The sequence below is a fragment of the Erigeron canadensis genome, chromosome 2 (genome assembly GCF_010389155.1).
Source record: "Erigeron canadensis isolate Cc75 chromosome 2, C_canadensis_v1, whole genome shotgun sequence".
Taxonomy (NCBI): domain Eukaryota; kingdom Viridiplantae; phylum Streptophyta; class Magnoliopsida; order Asterales; family Asteraceae; genus Erigeron; species Erigeron canadensis.
Window position 1 is genome coordinate 27,197,602 of NC_057762.1, and position 19,391 is coordinate 27,216,992.

The 19,391-nt window shown below is 33.5% G+C and overlaps 1 protein-coding gene and 1 long non-coding RNA gene across 8 annotated transcripts; both read left to right on the forward strand.

Moving 5' to 3' along the window:
- Positions 1–1,311: 1,311 nt before the first annotated feature.
- LOC122586956 (alpha-galactosidase 3) lies at positions 1,312–7,245 on the forward strand. Its single transcript, XM_043758999.1, has 15 exons — positions 1,312–1,550; positions 1,701–1,759; positions 2,993–3,049; positions 3,130–3,164; positions 3,423–3,526; positions 3,601–3,673; positions 3,755–3,813; positions 3,902–3,967; positions 4,052–4,135; positions 4,386–4,450; positions 4,538–4,620; positions 4,720–4,810; positions 4,908–4,966; positions 6,028–6,168; positions 7,043–7,245. The coding sequence occupies exons 1-15, from the start codon at positions 1,330–1,332 to the stop codon at positions 7,142–7,144; spliced, it is 1,299 nt and encodes a 432-aa protein (XP_043614934.1). The 5' UTR covers positions 1,312–1,329; the 3' UTR covers positions 7,145–7,245.
- Positions 7,246–15,443: 8,198 nt separating this feature from the next.
- LOC122588973 lies at positions 15,444–19,385 on the forward strand. 7 transcript variants are annotated; one of them, XR_006322213.1, is made up of 9 exons: positions 15,444–15,785; positions 16,895–17,039; positions 17,140–17,215; positions 17,671–17,852; positions 17,942–18,295; positions 18,650–18,721; positions 18,814–18,884; positions 18,994–19,171; positions 19,251–19,385. It is a non-coding gene; the product is annotated as an uncharacterized LOC122588973 (long non-coding RNA). The 7 variants fall into 7 exon arrangements; XR_006322210.1 differs by having other exon boundaries at positions 17,688–17,852; XR_006322212.1 differs by lacking the exon at positions 16,895–17,039 and having other exon boundaries at positions 17,688–17,852.
- Positions 19,386–19,391: the final 6 nt, after the last annotated feature.

Genomic DNA, 19,391 nt, shown 5'->3' on the forward strand with positions numbered 1-19,391 from the left:
TTTTAAATGACCCGTTCTGACCAGCACCGGTATTGACTCACACTCGTATTGACCCGGAACCGTTTCGACCCATTTTTAAAACTACATGTTTTGACCTGGACCTATTTTGACCCGACACACAACCCGTTCTGACAAGTATATTTTGCCACCTCTAAATATCATTAATAATTTAATATCATAATATGATTGGATGCAAATCAGCAAATGTCATTTAGTCCAACAATGTCAAAACTAAAGCCCATATGGGGAATAGATTTAGACCAGTAAGTTAAAAATGTTAAGTACAGGGCCTCTTTGTCTGGGATTGTTTTTTTTATAGATATTTATTTATCAATTACGAGAGGTGTACCCGCATGGGTGATGGTGACATTAATGGTATGATTATTAATGTAAAAGTGACAGACGTAAAAGGATAACATAGTTAATAAAAAAGTCACTTGTGAAATATGAGATATGTGTGAACATGTTTAATTTATGTAAAAGTCTTTTAAGGTTTGGGATACAGGTTTTAAAAGGTGAGAGATAAAAAAAGTAACTAAAAGACTGAATTATTTAAAAGAAAAAAAAATTGTTCTTAATAAATAGTATAGATTCTTTTTCAAAAAAAGTATCACATTCAAATAAAATTTTCAACGTAAGGAAGATTATATTATATTAATAACTACACTACTCGTCGCCACCGTCAGTGCGCCACCACCATACATTTCTGCCAGCACCGTTATACTTACACCGTTACATCATGTAGATACTATTCTAACGTTTATTTATTTAAATAAATACATAGATTCTTTTTGGGCATAAAAATTATATTTATTATCATAAACAAATAAACAATTTCTTATTTTTTTGCTTGTTTAAAATCCGTCATTAAGCAGATTATATAAATAATAATAATAATAATAATAATAATAATCCCCAACGCCATAGTGTCGATAAACGAGTTATGTTGCTTGTATTACACGACCTCAAACTACATTTTTAATGAACTCCATTTACTAAAACTTGTTTAATGAACTTATCTCTCTTTACAATGAACTAAAAAATGACACGTGGATATTAATTATTTTTAATCCGATCATTTCAAAGTCATTATCATCACAATAAAAATAAAAAATGCACTTACCTTCTTATTTAAAAATCAATCAAATTTTATCCAAATTACAACATTATAAACACACATTACATCACACGTATTTAACTATTTCTAACACGTCTCCTCATTTCAAACGAATATTCTCTAGAAAATTCATCACATTATAACAACGGAATGGGAAATAACAAACAATAAAAACATAAAATTTCAATAGCATTTTACAAATAATAATAATAATGGCAACGGAATACAAAACACTGATTATATCAGTATTTCTGTATGTATCGATTGTATCATTATTATTATTATTATCATCATCATCTGCTGCTGCTGCAAGATTTGTGCCTTCATTATCAATTGTTGAAAAATCAGTAAATAATAGTGCTAATATTTTTGATAATTCAAAATATGGATTGCTTCAGCTTAATAATGGACTGGCTCAGACTCCACAGATGGGGTAATTTGACTTTCTTTGACTTATTTTGACTTTTTTTTAGTGTTCATTTCATCTGTTTGATTATATCTGTGTGTGTGTGTGTGTGTATATATATATATATATAGAATGAATGTATGTATGAATGTGTGGAATTGGAATTGGAATGAACAGATGGAATAGCTGGAATTTCTTTGCTTGTGATATAAATGAGACTCTTATAAAGGAAACAGGTTAGCAGGCTTTTTTTTTTTATAATTTTTATAATTTTTTATGTTGTTAAGGAGTGTGTGATTTTGTTATTTGAATGTGAGTGTTGACTATAGTTGACTTGATAGGTTATTAGTATGGCTATAAACAAACCAGACGTAACTCATTCGTGTTTGTTCGTTTAAGTTTAGCCGAACAAACGAATGAACACGAACGCTTAAACTAACGGAACATAATTTTGTGTTTGTGTTCGTTTGTTTAAGTGAACAAATGAACGAACACAAACACGAAAAATTCTTGTTTATTAACTATTAAGCAAATAATCTCTTTCATGTTTGTTCGTTGAGCTTAACGAACCGGAAATGTTGTTCGTGTTCGTTCATTGATTAAGTAAACGAACTTTCCGCTAAACACTTTTAAAAACTGTTCGTGAAGGCTGTATTCATTTACAGCCCTAGTTAGTGTTACTAGACTAAATTGATTGATTGTGTTGTATGATCTATGTTATTTTGACAATGTGTGTAAGTTGATGAAAAATGTATAATTAATGTTTGCGGTTGCTTAGTTTAGTGGTTCCGCCTCAGGTCAAATTGTACCAAAATATATCCAACTTTTATCACATGCAGCTGTTGTGTGTGTATCATTATGCTTCCAGGCAGTTTTTATATATCTATGATTATATTTTGCTATGTATCCGACTTTTTATAACCTGTAGATCGATATGGCTGTTAGGATGACTATATAGCTGGTAAAAATCTTACACATATGATGAATTACCAGCTACTACTACTTGATGAGGTTACTAGATACTTACAATAACAATAATTCAAAGTTTGTTACACAAAAGAGGTGGTTTGGTAGTAGGATACACACAACAATATTTTGTGATAACCTGGATACATTTCCATACATTTGGGCATATTTTAAAAGAATTTTAACAATTTTGCGTGTTTTGATGGTACGATATCTGACCGTTGTCTATATAAATTCAGTTGTTAGTCTTGCAAGTCACAAACAACATACTACATTAGTATTATTGATACTTAAGGTATAATATAGTTTCAACTGATTTTAATGATTTCAATTCAAACATGTGTATGAATAGCGTTGCGTAAAAGATGATTTTTGCCAAAGTAAATATGGTTTTTACCATTTGAGATCTTGCTATGCATGTAATTGCCAAAAGGAATTAAGGTGGTACTGCTAGTTTATGCAATTTTCGTGCAGGACACTGACATAATTATTCTGTTTGGCAGCTGATGCACTTATAACAACTGGGTTGGCTGATCTGGGATATAATTATGTTAATATTGGTACTCAAATTAACATGTACTTATTGATTCTTGTTATTGGTGGTTGAGTCTTATGACTTATATATCTTCCCTAAAAACAGATGATTGTTGGGAAGCATTGTCACGGGATGAAAAGGCAAGTCAAAATTAATATACCTTTTGCTACTTTATTTTTTTCTGGTAAACTTTCACCATTATAGTCATCTGTCATGAATCATGATATTATCAATGAAAACTACCCCTAAGCGTTAAACCCTCCACAGAAACCTTTTTCCTGTGCATATGAATTTGGATACATATATATTAGTAGTACTAGTTTCAAATGTTGGAAAGTTCATAGGAAACCCAGTCGAGTTCGGTTGTTAAATAATAATTTTACTGGCTGGTTATGCAGGGACTGTTAGCTCCTGAATCAAGAACATTTCCATCTGGGATTAAGGCTCTCGCTGATTATGTACATGAAAAGGGCCTCAAGCTTGGTATCTATTCTTCTGCAGGGTACTATAAGATCCATTAATTCTTATAACTATCTTACGTGTTGTTCTTGTAACTGATTTTGTTTCATGTTCTAGTGTTTTCACTTGTCAAGTACGACCTGCTTCACTTTTCCATGAGAATGATGATGCGGCAACTTGGGCTTCCTGGGTAAGTTGTGATGCGGCCTGCCAAAAAAAAAATCCAAAATTCAAATCTTTGTATAATAATTCGTGTTATGATGTTGTGTAGGGCGTGGACTACTTGAAGTATGACAATTGCTTCAATCTTGGCATCAAGCCGATTGATAGGTTTGTTTTCATCATCCGATTTTCATTTTTGTTATTTTATAACTTCTGGAAATTGTTTGTTGTTTAATATACTGGTGTATATTTATAGATATCCACCAATGCGGAATGCTCTGAATTCAACAGGACGGGAAATCTTTTATTCCCTTTGTGAATGGTAATGAATCGTTTCTGCCCATATAAGATTTTGAGTATTTTCAACACAATTAGGTGAAATAATTGGATTTTCCTACTCTGGCAGGGGTGAAGATGATCCTGCTCTATGGGCAGGCAATGTTGGAAATAGTTGGAGAACAACAGATGACATCAATGACACATGGGCAAGGTTCAAACTTTTTTGCAATGACTGTTATATGGACGTGTGGTTAACTGCTGTTATTTATTTTTTGGAATAGTAGTAGTAATAGGATAGTTAATGTGGCCCTTATGGCATATTAGCCCGAAGTATCTCATGTAATTTACTGTTGTCTTTTCGGTTCCTTGCCGAAAAGCTTAATAAATATAATATTTTTGTTCAAAAAAAAAAAAAACTGATGTTATTTGTTTACCTATAAATTGATTAAATTTCTCTCCAGTATGATTTCTATTGCCGATCTCAATGACAAATGGGCATCCTATGCAGGACCTGGTGGATGGAATGGTAGGAATCAGTGTTGTAGAATATTCATCCATTCTCTGCCAATCAATAACCTTGGAGTAATTATTCTTCATTTTAAATTAAATGCAGATCCTGATATGTTAGAAGTTGGTAATGGAGGCATGACTTATTTGGAATACCGATCACATTTTAGCATATGGGCTTTGATGAAGGTGGTGTTTTCTCTTTTCACTTTTCTTCTGCTTTGTTTGAATAGTTCTTTGTAAGAAGTTCATGCATTTATTTTGATTGAAGATTTCTCGAATGTGCAGGCTCCACTTCTTATAGGTTGTGATGTCAGGAACATGACTGCAGAAACATTTGAAATTTTAAGTAATAAAGAGGTGATTGCTGTTAACCAAGGTAATCTCCAAATTTGATGTTGTTTGTTTGTGTATGGATAACAGTAACTATACGCAGTCTTTCTTTTCTTAGAAGTAATTTTTGTTCTATTTTGCAGATCCACTTGGAATTCAGGGAAGAAAAGTTAGCACTTCAGGAACAGATAACTGTCTCCAGGTAAAGCAATATGTATTTTGATATAGATGAAAGTGAAACTCGTCTTTCTAGTCATTTATTGTATTTAATATGTAATTCCTGTTGTTGCCGCAAACATATGTGATCTAGACCGAATCTCCGACTATAGATACTAGAAAGGATTATTTATATCTAAGCATGTAGTGTAGAACAGTCAAGTCTGTAGATAGATAACATGATAATTAGTTAACTACCCATGTGAACCTTAAAGTTGGGCTCAAGCTTCTATCCCGCATAAATTCTTTTTGTTAATGTCGTGTAGGGGTGGGATTGGGTGAATTGGGGAATTTTCAAAATGGGTTCTGGTCTTAACGGATATATTTTGCTACAGATCGAAGTGGGTCGGGTTGCCCAGAACACTACTTACCCCAGAAATTTGGACTTTTTTCAGATATTCGCTGTTTCAAATATGGTTACAAAAAACAGTCATATTTCTGTACTGATCTAAATTTGAAGGAAATCGTATTTGCATTTTGAGAGGTGCTTTATCCTTTAAATAAAACACTTCGAGCGATGTGCAAATAACACTCTTAGTGACTTTTGACACGGTATTTAGTTATACTTTTCTTTTTTACGCAATTAATCTATTTAGGATGGAGGTATTGGCATCATATGGCTCATACGGGATGAGTCGATGGGTATCCAATTTTGGTACCGGGGCTAGGGTTCCCCCCATTACCTTTTTCTTTGGTCTTACCAGAACCAACAATTGATCTGGATAACTGTTATCCCCAGTGATTTCTCGATTAACTGAACCGGGAAAAAGTTAACTGGTTCTTTTGATTTAGTTGTTGGTAACAGAATATGCTGAAACGGTACTAAAAATTTACTGATCGCCCGTTAACCATCAACGGAAAGCTCTCTACTCCTCGTAGAGTCAAATGGTAATAGAAGGGAAATATAAATAGATAAAGACCCATTACCTAGGATTTTTGGTACCTTGGGTTCATCCTTTTTTGTTATGGAACAATACTTTTCCCACTTCATTTCCCGTGTGGCATAACAGATTGATGTGTTTGAGCCACATCTAAACTTGTCTTCAGGTTTGGGCCGGGCCTTTGTCTGGAAAACGTTTTGCTGTCGTTCTATGGAATAGGTGTTCAGAAGCTGGAACGATTAAAGTTTCATGGGATACAATTGGACTCGAGTCCTCTGCTAGTGTTTCTGTACGAGATCTGTGGAAGGTATTAACTTCTTCTCAAAATAATCCAATTGCTTTTGTATATTATCCAAAATTCCTTAGCTTGTGTATGCATTTCAGCATCTAGTTCTTTTGTCGTGAGAAATAGCTCTAATTTTTAAGTTCTAAAGGTCCAATGTTCCCATCAGCCAATGTTCTCTACATATCCCAGTTAAATAGTTCATTCAAGTCTTAGTTATGTAAATCTCTAATCTCCAACTCAGAACATTAATCAAATGAATGCTTTTCGGTTTCCATAAAAAAAAAAATCTAAAACGTCTCAGATTGATCATTCAGTTTCATTACATCATATAAATTTCCAGAAGATTAGGTATGCATAATCGGATTTCTTCACTTGACTTCTTGGCATACTCAAGAAATTATAAAGCAAAAATGCAATCTAGTCAATTGTTTCCTTGACTGTTGATAATCAGTTTCTTCGATAGTTGATTCACTTGGACTGGATTGTCTCAAAGTTGTTTTATTTTTATTTAGTTGGCACTTGGCAATACCAACCCTTTAGTTATAAATGGGTCCATATGAGTTATAGATGTATCCAACACCTCAAATAGCCTAAAAATCCACCAAAAAGGATATATGATGTATAAGACCTCTTGAATTGCTTTATTTGAATTCTTAAATTATTTTCATAATAATAGAGTTTTATAAATCAGTTTTAGGAGTATGTATTTGAAATACTTGTTCGAAAAACGTTGAAAGTGTTTATGGGTCAACGCGACTTGTAATAGAAGTTTACCCAAATGTAGTAACTCTTGGCCCACTCTGCCTGACCTCTCCATTTGGCCACTCTAGTTTTTAACTGTCTATCATGGATTTGGAAATTACATGCTGACCATGAAATCTTGATTGGTTTGCAGCACAAAGATGTAGTGGCAGATGCAGTTGCATCGTTTGAGGTTCCAGTAGATGCCCACAGTTGCGAGATGTTTGTTTTAACTCCCACATTGTCTCGTGTATAAGTCTGAACGAAGTGACAATTCAAAAACCTATGGGCTCCTCCTCTCTTTGGAATAATAAGGGGTTGTTTATATATCATTAATACATTGAAGATGTTTGGTTATGTTTATGTTGTGTAGAGTGAATATCCCAAATGGCAAATGCATGTGCAGTTTCTTGACATGTTATCTTCTCTATGAAAGGTTTTCGAGAGCAATGATATTAGTGCGCCAATATGCCATCCGATCATCATCAACGAATAGCTATATGATTATCGGAACAAATTTAAACTGTCGATAAAGAAGTGTAAAATGAAATGTACAATTTTGTAATTTTGTAGTATGGAGTAATTAGTTATTTGTGATGAATGAAACTTGCAGATACATCCTTCCAAAATACTAATCCAACGCCTATAATGGTATAATATTCATATAAGTTCTCATGTTAAACAAGAAAAAAGGTATTGGGGAGAATCATAGTCCAGCCATCTCATGTCAGAACTTGAATCAAAAAAGGAGCCACAATTTTGCTCATATCTCACGGTATTAATTCTATTTACTTTTTGGTCCATGCTTTAACCTCTGTATTATTAGCATAGGCGTGTATAGGTGAAAAACTAAATAAGATATAGAGGAAGGAAATGGGTATAATGAGTTTTGTCATTAAGATTTAAAGGGAAAGTCAATAGTTATTAGAATTAATTACAGAAATTGTTCCTGTCGTGGTACCTAACTTGCAGGTTTCATCCCTAGCTTTCATAAATTACAGTTTTAGTCCAAAATAGTTTGCTCCGTCAACACTTTTAGTCCTACCCTTAAACGTTTGTTTATAACCATGTCACATGATTCGAATGTGATAGGTAATCTCATAAATTCTACCCTTAACACCCCAACCACACAATTTAATCCCCATTTTCATTGTTTTTTTACTTTCTCTCATTCCTTCATCATATATTCATATCTTGTTTTTCATATTCCAGATATTTTCAAAATAACAATAAACCCCTAAATCCATCAAAAATTCTTCATGAAAACAAACTTTTGATTTTTTTTTAATGATCCAATAACTCTCTAAACCTTAAAAAAAACCCCAAAAATTCAAGCAACTCCCATATGAAGATTCGATATTTACATATTAAAAATCCTAAACCAGTCATTCGTAATTTACTTTTTTTAGCTTTAAAAATTGATACTGCCATTCAAACCTCCATATATATTAAATATCATTTGTTTGCTTCATCTACAAATCAACACCATATTTCTTCATATACAACCCAAAAAGCTCTTTGAGTTCACTTGTGACATTACAAAGAAATCCTCTACTCAGATATATTTCTTCACCGAGACCATATGATAATAAAAAAAATTATACTTCTTTTTCATTTCAAAAATCACCACCACCTAGATCAAAGACTTCCAAGATTGTTTATTTTTAACAAGATGGATCACCTGCAATGGATTTATGCTTTGGCTCGATTTGGGTGTCTACTGTGTCATAGTCGCTCCATAAGCCACCTGCCCATGACCGAACCATGGCTGGGTGGTAGCCGGCAGTGGTTGAGCGGCGGTGGCAGGCATTCACGAAAGTCCCTATTACATCTTCTCCGAAGACTATGCGGGTATCCATTAGAACTTGAAGCTCATACTGGAAACCCGACCCATAATCGATAGCATCATGATTTTCATGGAAACTATCATAAGATCTATAACTAGCTGATGTTTTGTTTATTGGTATTTTATTTTTATCATAATTATCTATAATTTGGATTATAATGTTGGAATAAATTGTGATATACAGGGCTTGATTTGTTTCATTAATATTTATTGTTGGTATTAGATTTGCTTTGCTTTGGTTTTGTTTTTATTTTGATTTGGTGATCTGATTTTAATAGAGAGGTGATGATGATATTTGTTTTTCTAGGTTTTGTTTTGGATGATGATGATGGTATATTGATCTGAAAGAGATGAAAAGATAATATACCCCTCGCCATAACCAAAAAAGGACGAAATTATCCATTACATGTCTGACACGTGATTACTTTTTAAACGGACGTTTAAGGGTAGGACAAAAAATGTTGACGGAGCTAACTATTTTGGACTAAAACTGTAATTCATGAAAGCTAGGGATGAAACTTGCAAGTTGAGTACCACGACAGGGACGATTTCTGTAATTAACTCTAGTTATTATTTAGTTATTGTGTGAAACTTTGTTTCTAAAACGGTGGGTAATCAAGTTTCTTTGGCCTTCCATGTGCTCAACTAAAATTGTCATTAGTGACAAATGTGCTATAGTGTACAATCTACCTTTTTACTATCTTCACCAACGGATGAAGTGATGATTAAAAGACCCGTTATTTACAGGTATACCTTTAATAGTTTGGGGTAGTAAAACACCCGGTTAACCAAATCTATAGTTAATAAAAATTTAGTGCAAATCAATGTATAAGAGCAAAAGAAAAGGTTGTATTTGAATCTTGATTTAGAGGGTGTTAACTGTGGAACCACTTTCAATGTAATACGTCATCGGAAAACACATGGACATTGTATACAAATGGTCATTTAAGCAGAATTTGAGTAAGTGAAAACTCGATCAAATGCTAATGACGAAAATCATGTTGAAGATGAAAGTGACACTGGTCACGAGGTAGTTATGAAGGATCCAAATGCACTATTTTTTTGTTAAATAAAGAACATAGTTGTATATTCTTTGAAGAGTTAAATTAGAATTGGAACAACTTAAGCATCGGAGAAAGGACTTGGAAGCTGATTGTTAGTAGATATTACTTTGAAAGAGACTCTATTGCTTATGGTTTAATGCCTATCTTGTGGACAGTTCCTTGAAATAGTGTGGTGAAAGTTTTTTAGCGCATGTCTTAATAAGAATGAGACCATTCAGAAATATAGGGAAGATGGCACAAGGGTATGGCAGATGCTTGAAGCTGAAGAGTTCACAAAACTTAGTTGGGTTTTTGATATCAACGTGAGCTGTTAATTAGTGAGTTAATCATTAGAGTTAAAAACGCCATAGCTTATAGTTCAATTTTTGTCTACAGTCTAAACCATCCTTGAAATGTCAAAGTTAGCGAATGTTAACTAATGTTAATGAGGAAATTTTTTGTGAATGGTTGTTTCTTTTATTCTTTTTGCCTTGGAGTGGAGCTCGGAATCTTGGTTGTTAATTTGCCTATTTTAGGCTGTTGATACGTAAATTGCATTTAGTCTTCATTAATATGTAGTATATTCTCGATTTAATATATTAGCTTTTCACTAATTTTTGATTACATTGTATAATATATAGCTTAAAATCAATGATTCTATTATATTATCTTATATAGATAGTAATATTAATTTTTGTAAAAACTTGGAAATTCTTAAATTTATACAGCTTAAAATCAATGATTCTGTTATATTGTAACACTCTGAGCTAGGCTCGAAATACTACCGAAAAGATATAGCGTATGCATGGGATTATCGTAGAACATGAACTATATGAAATAAAGGGGATTCGGTGAATCCAACATCAACAAACAAGTACATAATGCATAAAGCAAAATAGGGGCAAATGAATCCTGGATCCATGTAAGACCAAGCCCAAGCTCTAGCACAAGCATAAATCAACCGACACATCCTGGATTCTCTTGAACACCTCAAAAGTGTACTAAACAAAGTCAACACTAGGTTGGTGTGTTCGTAGGAGCGAATGACAAGGATCTAATGCCAAAGCCATTCACAATATGAACAAGGATAATGAGCAAGTAACACACTTACAGTAAATCCTTAAAGGCACAAGTACACAATGTAGGTTGGCTCGTGGCATAACCTAATCACACATGAATCCCTTAACGAACTTTACAATAGCTAGAATACGTATAAGGATCAAGGGCAAATAATGTCAATAACAATAAGTATCAAACAAGTACTATGACCTCAAACATGTCAATCCAAGCCTCACCAATGTTCTCATGTCATCCAAATGTTATCAAGTACGTATAGTACCTGTTTATTGTACTTGCACACATTGCACCTCAATTGTCCACCTTATTGCACGTTATGTATCTCATTGTACTCAATTGCACGTTATGTACCTCATTGCACTCAATTGCACGTTATGTACCCGATTGTACTCAATTGCACGTTATGTACCTCATTGTACTCAATTGCACGTAAGTTGTTCATCCATGACCATCAATGTCCACACATAACCAAAACACCATGTGTATATACTTCGTACGATACTACTTTTGAAAGGCCTTTGATGCTTATATATAGGGTCACCTACAACCTTCCCACCACATCTCCAACCTTTCAAAGACATTATCGTCCTCCATATATACAAAACTAACCTATAACAACTCAACATACATATACAATAACCATACAAAAAATCACATACTTGAACATCCACAAAATTGTCACACAACATGTAATTCCATAAATCAATCAATCAATGTCTCCATATCAACCATGTTCATCAAGACCCTCACACGTGTACTCACATAATGAACTACATCAAGGCATTTATAATACGCATAGTAAGCAAGAACAAATAATAATGATATCAACAAGTATCCTAACAAGTTCCATGTTTTCACGCATGCACACATTGTCTCTCAACTGTCCTCTTGTCCTTCATAATGTCATCACCCAAGACACTCAAACATATGCACAATCAAGTCATATCATCGATCAAGAAATCAAGCGTATGCACAATTGAACTATGTCATAAATCAAAGCAAACATATAGTTGCACACTCAAACAAGTCAACACACAAAGTTGTACACTTTTCAGCCCGAATCTCAGTAGAGTAGGGAGCTACGAAACTCACCTTGATTTCCAAGCAAAACGACAAGTTAATATCGGCTATAAATGTCCAACGAAATGTCCAACGAGCGTCAAATGTCCACAACCGAAACTTCAACAACGATCTCAACCTACTTTACAACATCACATCATCACAAATGCATTCCAACAATGAGGCCTAACTTTCTATACTATGATACAATCCCCAAAGGCATTTGAAGTAATTTAAGAACGTTTAAACAATGCTTGAAGAGTTTTGGCTAAATAAGGTCCAATGACTTAGCACCAAAATTTGACGTAAAAATCAAAGTGTTTAGGAGTGTGTTTAATCAATTTTGTTGACCTTAAAATGATGATATAAGATTAATAAACAAGTTTTGGATCATTAAAAGTCGATCGATAACCGAACGAAAAACTTGAGGAAAGGACAGAAAGAGTGTGGCCGCTCGCACGGTCGGCCGTGTGAGCGTTTGCAGTAACTGGCACGTAGCATGACCACAAGCACGGTGTGTCTGTCTGAGCGGTCGTGCTCCGTCTGGGCAGATTTTTGACTTCAAGATCGACTAAGGAAGCTCCAAGACACATTTTTATGCATAAATCAACATATTTTAACATCATTAAACGTAACCCACATCATAATCTTGATTCATATGATCAATCTTGACTCAAATCGTTTGTTGACATAATTTTAGTAACCTAAACCCTAATTTTGCCCTATTTAGCGATTTGACCCGATTTTTGACCCAAGTTTTGTTAGTTATGACTATAATCAAGTTTACAAACATAAAATAATTGATTCTAGGGGAATTTGACTCACCAAATCTTACACCAAGGTCCAAATCCGAATTTGACCCAAAAAGGATAGTTCTTGCAACTTGAAACTCTAAATTTTAATAAGATGATGAAGATGATGATAAAACTCTTGAATCCACCAACAAATTACTTGAAACAAAGATTTGATGCAAGAATTTCTAGAGGGAGAAAGAGAGATGTGTGTGTTTTTGTTCTTGCAATAATAGAGAAAGAGAAAAACAAGGAAATGAATGGAAGAATGGGAAAAAAAAAGAAAGAAAAGAAACATAGGGTAGGATAAGGTTGGGTGGATCACGGGTCGGATCCACGAATAACCCGTTTCACATTCTAGTTCATTAAACACCGTATGTCATCGTATGACTAGATAAAATGACCAATTGACCTCAACAAGCACATTGCACACAATTGAACTCCAAAAATGACCTCGAATATATTACTAACTAAAAATGGTTAGTTAAATTGTACAAATAGTCAACAGGTTAAAATCACGAATGTTACATATATTATCGTATATAGATCGTAATATTAACTAAACTACAACTATATATTTTAAGAGTTAACTATTATCTTAATTATAAGTTAGATATTATTATTCATCTGTCATGATTCAATCCGATGTCCATAAAGTTGCCAATTAATGACGTGTGTCAACAACCTAAAGGAGAAAAAGGAATAATCAGTTAGTCACTTGTGATTAAATTAATATTGGTCTCCATTTCATTGCAAATAGTTAATGAGTAATTGCTAAATATTTGGAAGTACTTTATGACACTATACTTTCAATCAGCTTAGTCAAAATCGGATTTTAAGGTGTGCTCTATGACATTATATGTAAACTATGGTTCGGGAAAAGATTTTCTGACCTGGTGACTCAATCGTATGGCAATAGTGGTGGAAGTGGAGGATAGTGGCACAATATGGTTAAAAATGAGTGGAGTAAGAAGTTTGGGTATGGTTAATTTTATAAGTATGGGTAGAGAACAGTTTGGTCGGATTGGGCAAACCGATGGTATTATCAGACAATTGTTTTGAATTTTGAAATCAAATTGGCGATTCGTCAAGTGTGACACGATGATTGATAATTATATAAATATTTAGGTTAAAAGATAAGAGTCACAAAGAGTTTAAAACAAATATGTTTTCAATGGTATTCAAAACGTAATTGATATTAACTTTGTGGATAAATATTTAATTTTAATGGAACCCGTCTTTAACACACTTTTTCTGCATTTTCAATTATTGTTGTAGTTGATATTAACTTTGTGGATAAATTTCCTTAATAATTATTTAATTTCTCCTAATATTTAATTAAATGTGATAATCTTACTTAATTCTTATCCAATTTTATTAAAACAATACTACTAAACTAAGCCGCAGCCGCAGGATAAAAATCTATAGTCAAGTAAAATTGGTTAATCTAAATTTACAACAACATAAATGTCAACATAAATGTTATGTTGTTACAATGCAACACTTATCATTTTTATAACATTTTTTAAAAAAAATTCTTTACTTTTTAAAATTTTTTATTAAATTATATTTTTCATAAACCGCGGGATAAAAATCTAGTACTCGTATAAATACCATCAGATAACAATAAAAACACAATTTTTAATAATTTAAATATGAAAAAATATGCATCAGAGAAGACAAAAAAAAAGATGATACGAGTATAAGTATTATTGATTCCCGAAAACCTAGATTCCATTAACACCCTCAATGACCTATCACCCCCATCAGCTTTGGTTTATGAATATCCTTAAGGGCGAAACCCGCTCCGAAGCATAATTTTTATTCAACTTATACATGTGTAAGTTGCACTTACACATGTGTAAGTCTCGTCGGAGATGATTAGTGGTGATTAGATCTGTTGAAAATGAACGGTCTAGATCGAGTCCCTAACAATCCCTAAAATAAGGAGTCCCTAATCTAACCCAACCCAGGAAACATCTATATCTATATATAATATAAAGTTGAGTTATAGCTGCTTAGTTAGAAGAAAAGTTGTGATTAAATTTATGATTCAATTTATGAGGGGCATAATGCATTGATGTTTATCATGTTGAAATTGTTATGGTGCATGTATGTTGAGTGGAAGAAATGAGGAATTTATGAGGTAATTTATGATTCAATGTTGAATGTAATGTTATTTTTATATGTTAATAAGGACTTTTGACTTTCCTATGAGTGGTTATGGTTAAAGTTATGGTATATGTTCATAATTAGTGTGGTTTTAATGGTGAGGTTTAAGACTTCACATTGATTATGGTTACTATGATTTTACTTATTGGGTTATTTGAAATGCTGGTGCTTCCGTTAGTAAATTTTGGTGATAATAATGGCATGAGGTTTTGCAATTATTACTTAATCCTTTGTTACGTTTTATTATTGAATTTTATGAAGAAATTTATGACTCTTATTTTTTTTTTTTTGAAAAGTATGAATCATTCTCATTATAACTCACTACTCCGGAATTATGGAGTAGTGTTACGTATACAATTACTTTACATTAAAATTACACCAATCTTTCCAACTAAAGCTACTTTGTTTAGAATTTATGACACTTATAATTTTGCCTACTCTTACTTAATACTTATTAGCTTTATCTTCAATATTTTTGTTTAACTATACATCTTTACCTTACATTAAAAATCCCAATATATATTAATTTGGAACAACCTTAAGATGTTCAAATTGAAAAAACCCAATTAAAAAAAAATCGATTAATTGAATAAAATTAATTTGGGACAACATTTGGATTTCCGATTTCCAAAAGCCCAATGGATTCCAATAGCAAGAGACGATCGGTCTTCCCCTCTAAACAAAATAGTGTCAACCATGGGCATTCTGCAATTTTTCATACAACACCACCAACCGCATTTAACTGTGAAGGGATTGAAACCAATATCTTTTGGGAGAAGAATACATCAACTTCTTTGTCTACACACCGAAGTAACCATATCACATGCTGCCACAGCCACCAGCCGACCAACTCAGTCCGCACCTCCGGTCAGCCATCATCCTTCTCCTAACCACCAACGGTTCCACCGGGTTAGTAAATTTACTCAATGAAAGCTCATTCAACTATATCAAAATATCAGGTTTCTTGAATTATAAAGTAGCTAAAGTTTGCAACTTTATTAGTTTTTGGGTTATATAAATCTCTTAGTATTATGCTAAAAGTTTGTGATTTTTGATTTACGTTGGATTCTTTTTGAGATTTTTTTGTTTTATTCTGATTTCATATTTAGCCAGTTATTAATAAAGACAAAAAATCTCATCCTACCATAGAATTTGATCAGGTCAACTTCTTTCTTATATTTATCATCATTGTGCGGTTGTCATATATTTTTAGCTTGAGTAGTTGTTAGTTGTAGGATGCAGAATTGGAAGGAACACCCGGCCATGGCCTAAACTACTTTAAAATAGAGAAGGGGCAAATATTAGGAAGCGGAAATAGTTCCTTATATATGTGTGTAATGCTCTTACCTACGACTCTTTCTTTGGTGCGTGCCACAAACTTTCTTGAACTTGCAAGTTACACATACTCCGACTAAACTCCAAGGGATTTGAGACTACTGGTAAAACATCCACTAAGTGCTATTCTTTGATGTTGGTTATAACCATTGTCTAGGAATAATGTGTGCAAATGTTGAATTTGAGATAACCTGATCCAAACGCAAGTTACACACTCTGTTAGTCTGTTATCTTTGTAATTGTTTATGCCATTCCCTTATTTGCACGAAACCTCATCTTGAATCCTATGTAAGCATTAATATTTATGAGAGTTGTGTTTGTGTTGCTGTAGATAAAACATAATTGCTAAAAGTCATTGTTGTACACAACCAGATTTTCTTGGATTGCATCTTCATATTCACTTGAAAATTGTACTTGATCCGTGCTCTCAATAACTTTGCGTCAAGTTACAATCTAAGAGGTTTTCCATACGAGTCGCTTTCAAGTTACAACCTATTTGACACGACTAATCTTCTCCTGTTTGATGAAAAGCTTACCTTTTTTTATTCTTATTTTGTGTGTATAAGATAAAGTATTAGTCAAAATCAACCTTTTCATAAACAAATAGGTTGAAATTGCCACTTTTACCGTTCGGTCATGTTAATTGGATGATACGTTTTGTACTAAACTCTGAATTTCTATAGTTTGCACCCATAGATGGGAACATTGATCAGACAAGTGTATCGGTGATTATCTACTTTGTTAGACGTAGGGGGTGTGGTGGGAGGAATACTTGCAGGTCATATTCCGCTAGATTGAATGCTACAGCCATTACGCAACAAGTTTCATGTACTGTGTTATTCCTGCACTATACTTCTATCGATACTATTGACACATTAATGATTGTATACATAATCCTCATGTTAGTCACTGGCATCTTTGTTAATAGGCCCTATGATCTCATAAGAACCCCTATCTCAGCTGACATCGGGACCCACCCGTCCCTGAAAGGAAATTGATAGGAGGTAATTGTGTTCTTGAGTACAAATTCTCATAATTGTTATGGCATCTATATAACTGTTCTGGAGATGTTTACTGTAGGGTGATGTAGTGTACAAAGTCTTCACCAATAAATTAATTTTCTTGTGCGTGTTAGTACGAGGTTGCAAGCTCTGTAGATTGATCATGTGCCTTCTTTTGTACTTTTTATAATTCATACAAAAAACAACCCAATTTAGTCTGTTCTACATTCTGCTCCACCCATTTTGATATCTTTACTTTTTAGGTGTGGCCTCTACTGCACGTCATGTATTTCAGTTTAGCTATAAGAACATTCGGCACACTTTGTTTTTTACTCAACTTTTTTATTCACAAAGCAACACACTTTTAAACAAGAAAGCTATATGTGTTATCAATTTATGGTACGTTACAAGTTTATCCCCTTGCAATATGATGGTTTGCTTATACAACAATGTAACAGGGGTGTTTTGCTCTCAGATAAGACTCATGACTTCAATGGAGAATTTAAAAAGGTCCACTGACAAAATCAAAGTTGGCAACAGAGCTATTCTGGAAACAAGACAGATAGGTGCTTCCATCCTGCAAGATTCAGCAGCATGAGCCTTTTCAAAGTGCGAACCATACTTCCCTTTTTTATGCTAGGTTTGTTATATGCGTTCTTATTTACCTTCTGAATTATGCATTTTGTCTCCTAAACAAGGGTTATAAATGTATCAATGCATGTTTTGCAGCTCGATAGAGTGAAAGATAATGCAGCCAGAAGCAAGGAAGATTTGTGTGGTATGTCAAATACAATGAACTGAACATTGTCTCTACTATCAACCATCATCGCGCACTATTTTTTGGATACAAGAGGGTCATTTGTATTCGTAGAGAGGCTTTATCGTCCAGCCTAAAAGGGAGGAGTATTGAATACTGAAATCGTCTTTACACTCAAAGATGCAAAGTGCCAGTGATTTTGCAATGAATATGATGGCTCAGAACCGAATCTTGGAATGCTACAAGGAATGGATAGGCCGCATCAACAGTGCTTTTGGTTATTCGGGCAATTTGAGGTTTGTCTTTGAAGCGCCTGCCAATTTGTTGTAAGCACACATTTATCTTATTTGGTCTTTTTATATATTAGTAGTTTGACATCATTCATACACTTGCTTATATAAGTATCATAAAAATATATTTTAAATAAAAAACCAGAAATAATGCATTTAGATTCAGGAAGTTATATATATTTAGATTTTTTTCGGAAAATCAATCAATGTAATAACATTAGGTGTACGGGTTTATGCTAAACTTAGGATCAAGGGTATTGTATGATTCGTTTTTTATGAAATGTGGATAATCTTTAAACTTTCTTCATATTGCGGATTTACAAAGAATTGCCACGCACTGTGGTGCTGTTTGTGCTCGAAAGTAATGCTAACTGAGTATATGTGATTTAGGCATCATGAAACATGGATCTGGATTTAAGACTGAGGAATGATAAACACGAAACACAAGGAGCGGGCCAACAAGTTGCTTTTCTATCTCATTTAATAAAATGATTTTATCATTTGTGGATGATTTTAGTGTGTTAATATTTTCTATCATGGTTTGGTTGTTTCAGGCTTATGCTCTCAAAAGCATGATTGCCAATAGGTCAACCATAGTATAACTAGCTTTGGATCATAATATACGGTAAACTTAAGCTCATACTTAATCTTGAACTCTTGAATTTGATCATGAGCCCCTGTCTTCTTCGTGTTTATAATCTTTAATGTGATGTGTGTTTGTGTTTATTCTATAGGTTGATGTTTATGAAGATGAATAGGAAGTTGTGATGCCTTCAAGATAACTACTCATCCATATTTTGTATCAAATATAGTAAATTCTTTTGGTCAGCTTTGCCTATCGACTTTATCGTTGACATAGGTTATTGACAGAAATGAGGTTCCCACATTGCAAGAATTCAAGAGTTCAATCAGGTGATCGTAAATGACGTGTTTTAATCAAGTAATTTTTGTAGTTATATTTGCATCCGTTGATTGTAGCTTTGAATTGCAGTGGTATGGATCCGGAGGTTGGAAGAAGGTTATCACATCTTTGCAAAAATAAAAGAGTGTCTCCTATTCTTGTTCGGCCTGAGACTCTAGGAGGCACCAGCAAAACATTCTTATACAAGGCAAGGCAATACTCTGATGTCTA

Bases quoted from the DNA above. Each gene is read 5' to 3' on its own strand.
- LOC122586956 (XM_043758999.1), top strand. From the start codon at position 1,330: ATGGCAACGGAATACAAAACACTGATTATATCAGTATTTCTGTATGTA. The intron at 3,527-3,600 runs GTACTATAAGAT...TTCATGTTCTAG, and splicing joins GGTATCTATTCTTCTGCAGG to TGTTTTCACTTGTCAAGTAC. The intron at 4,621-4,719 runs GTGGTGTTTTCT...TCGAATGTGCAG, and splicing joins GCATATGGGCTTTGATGAAG to GCTCCACTTCTTATAGGTTG.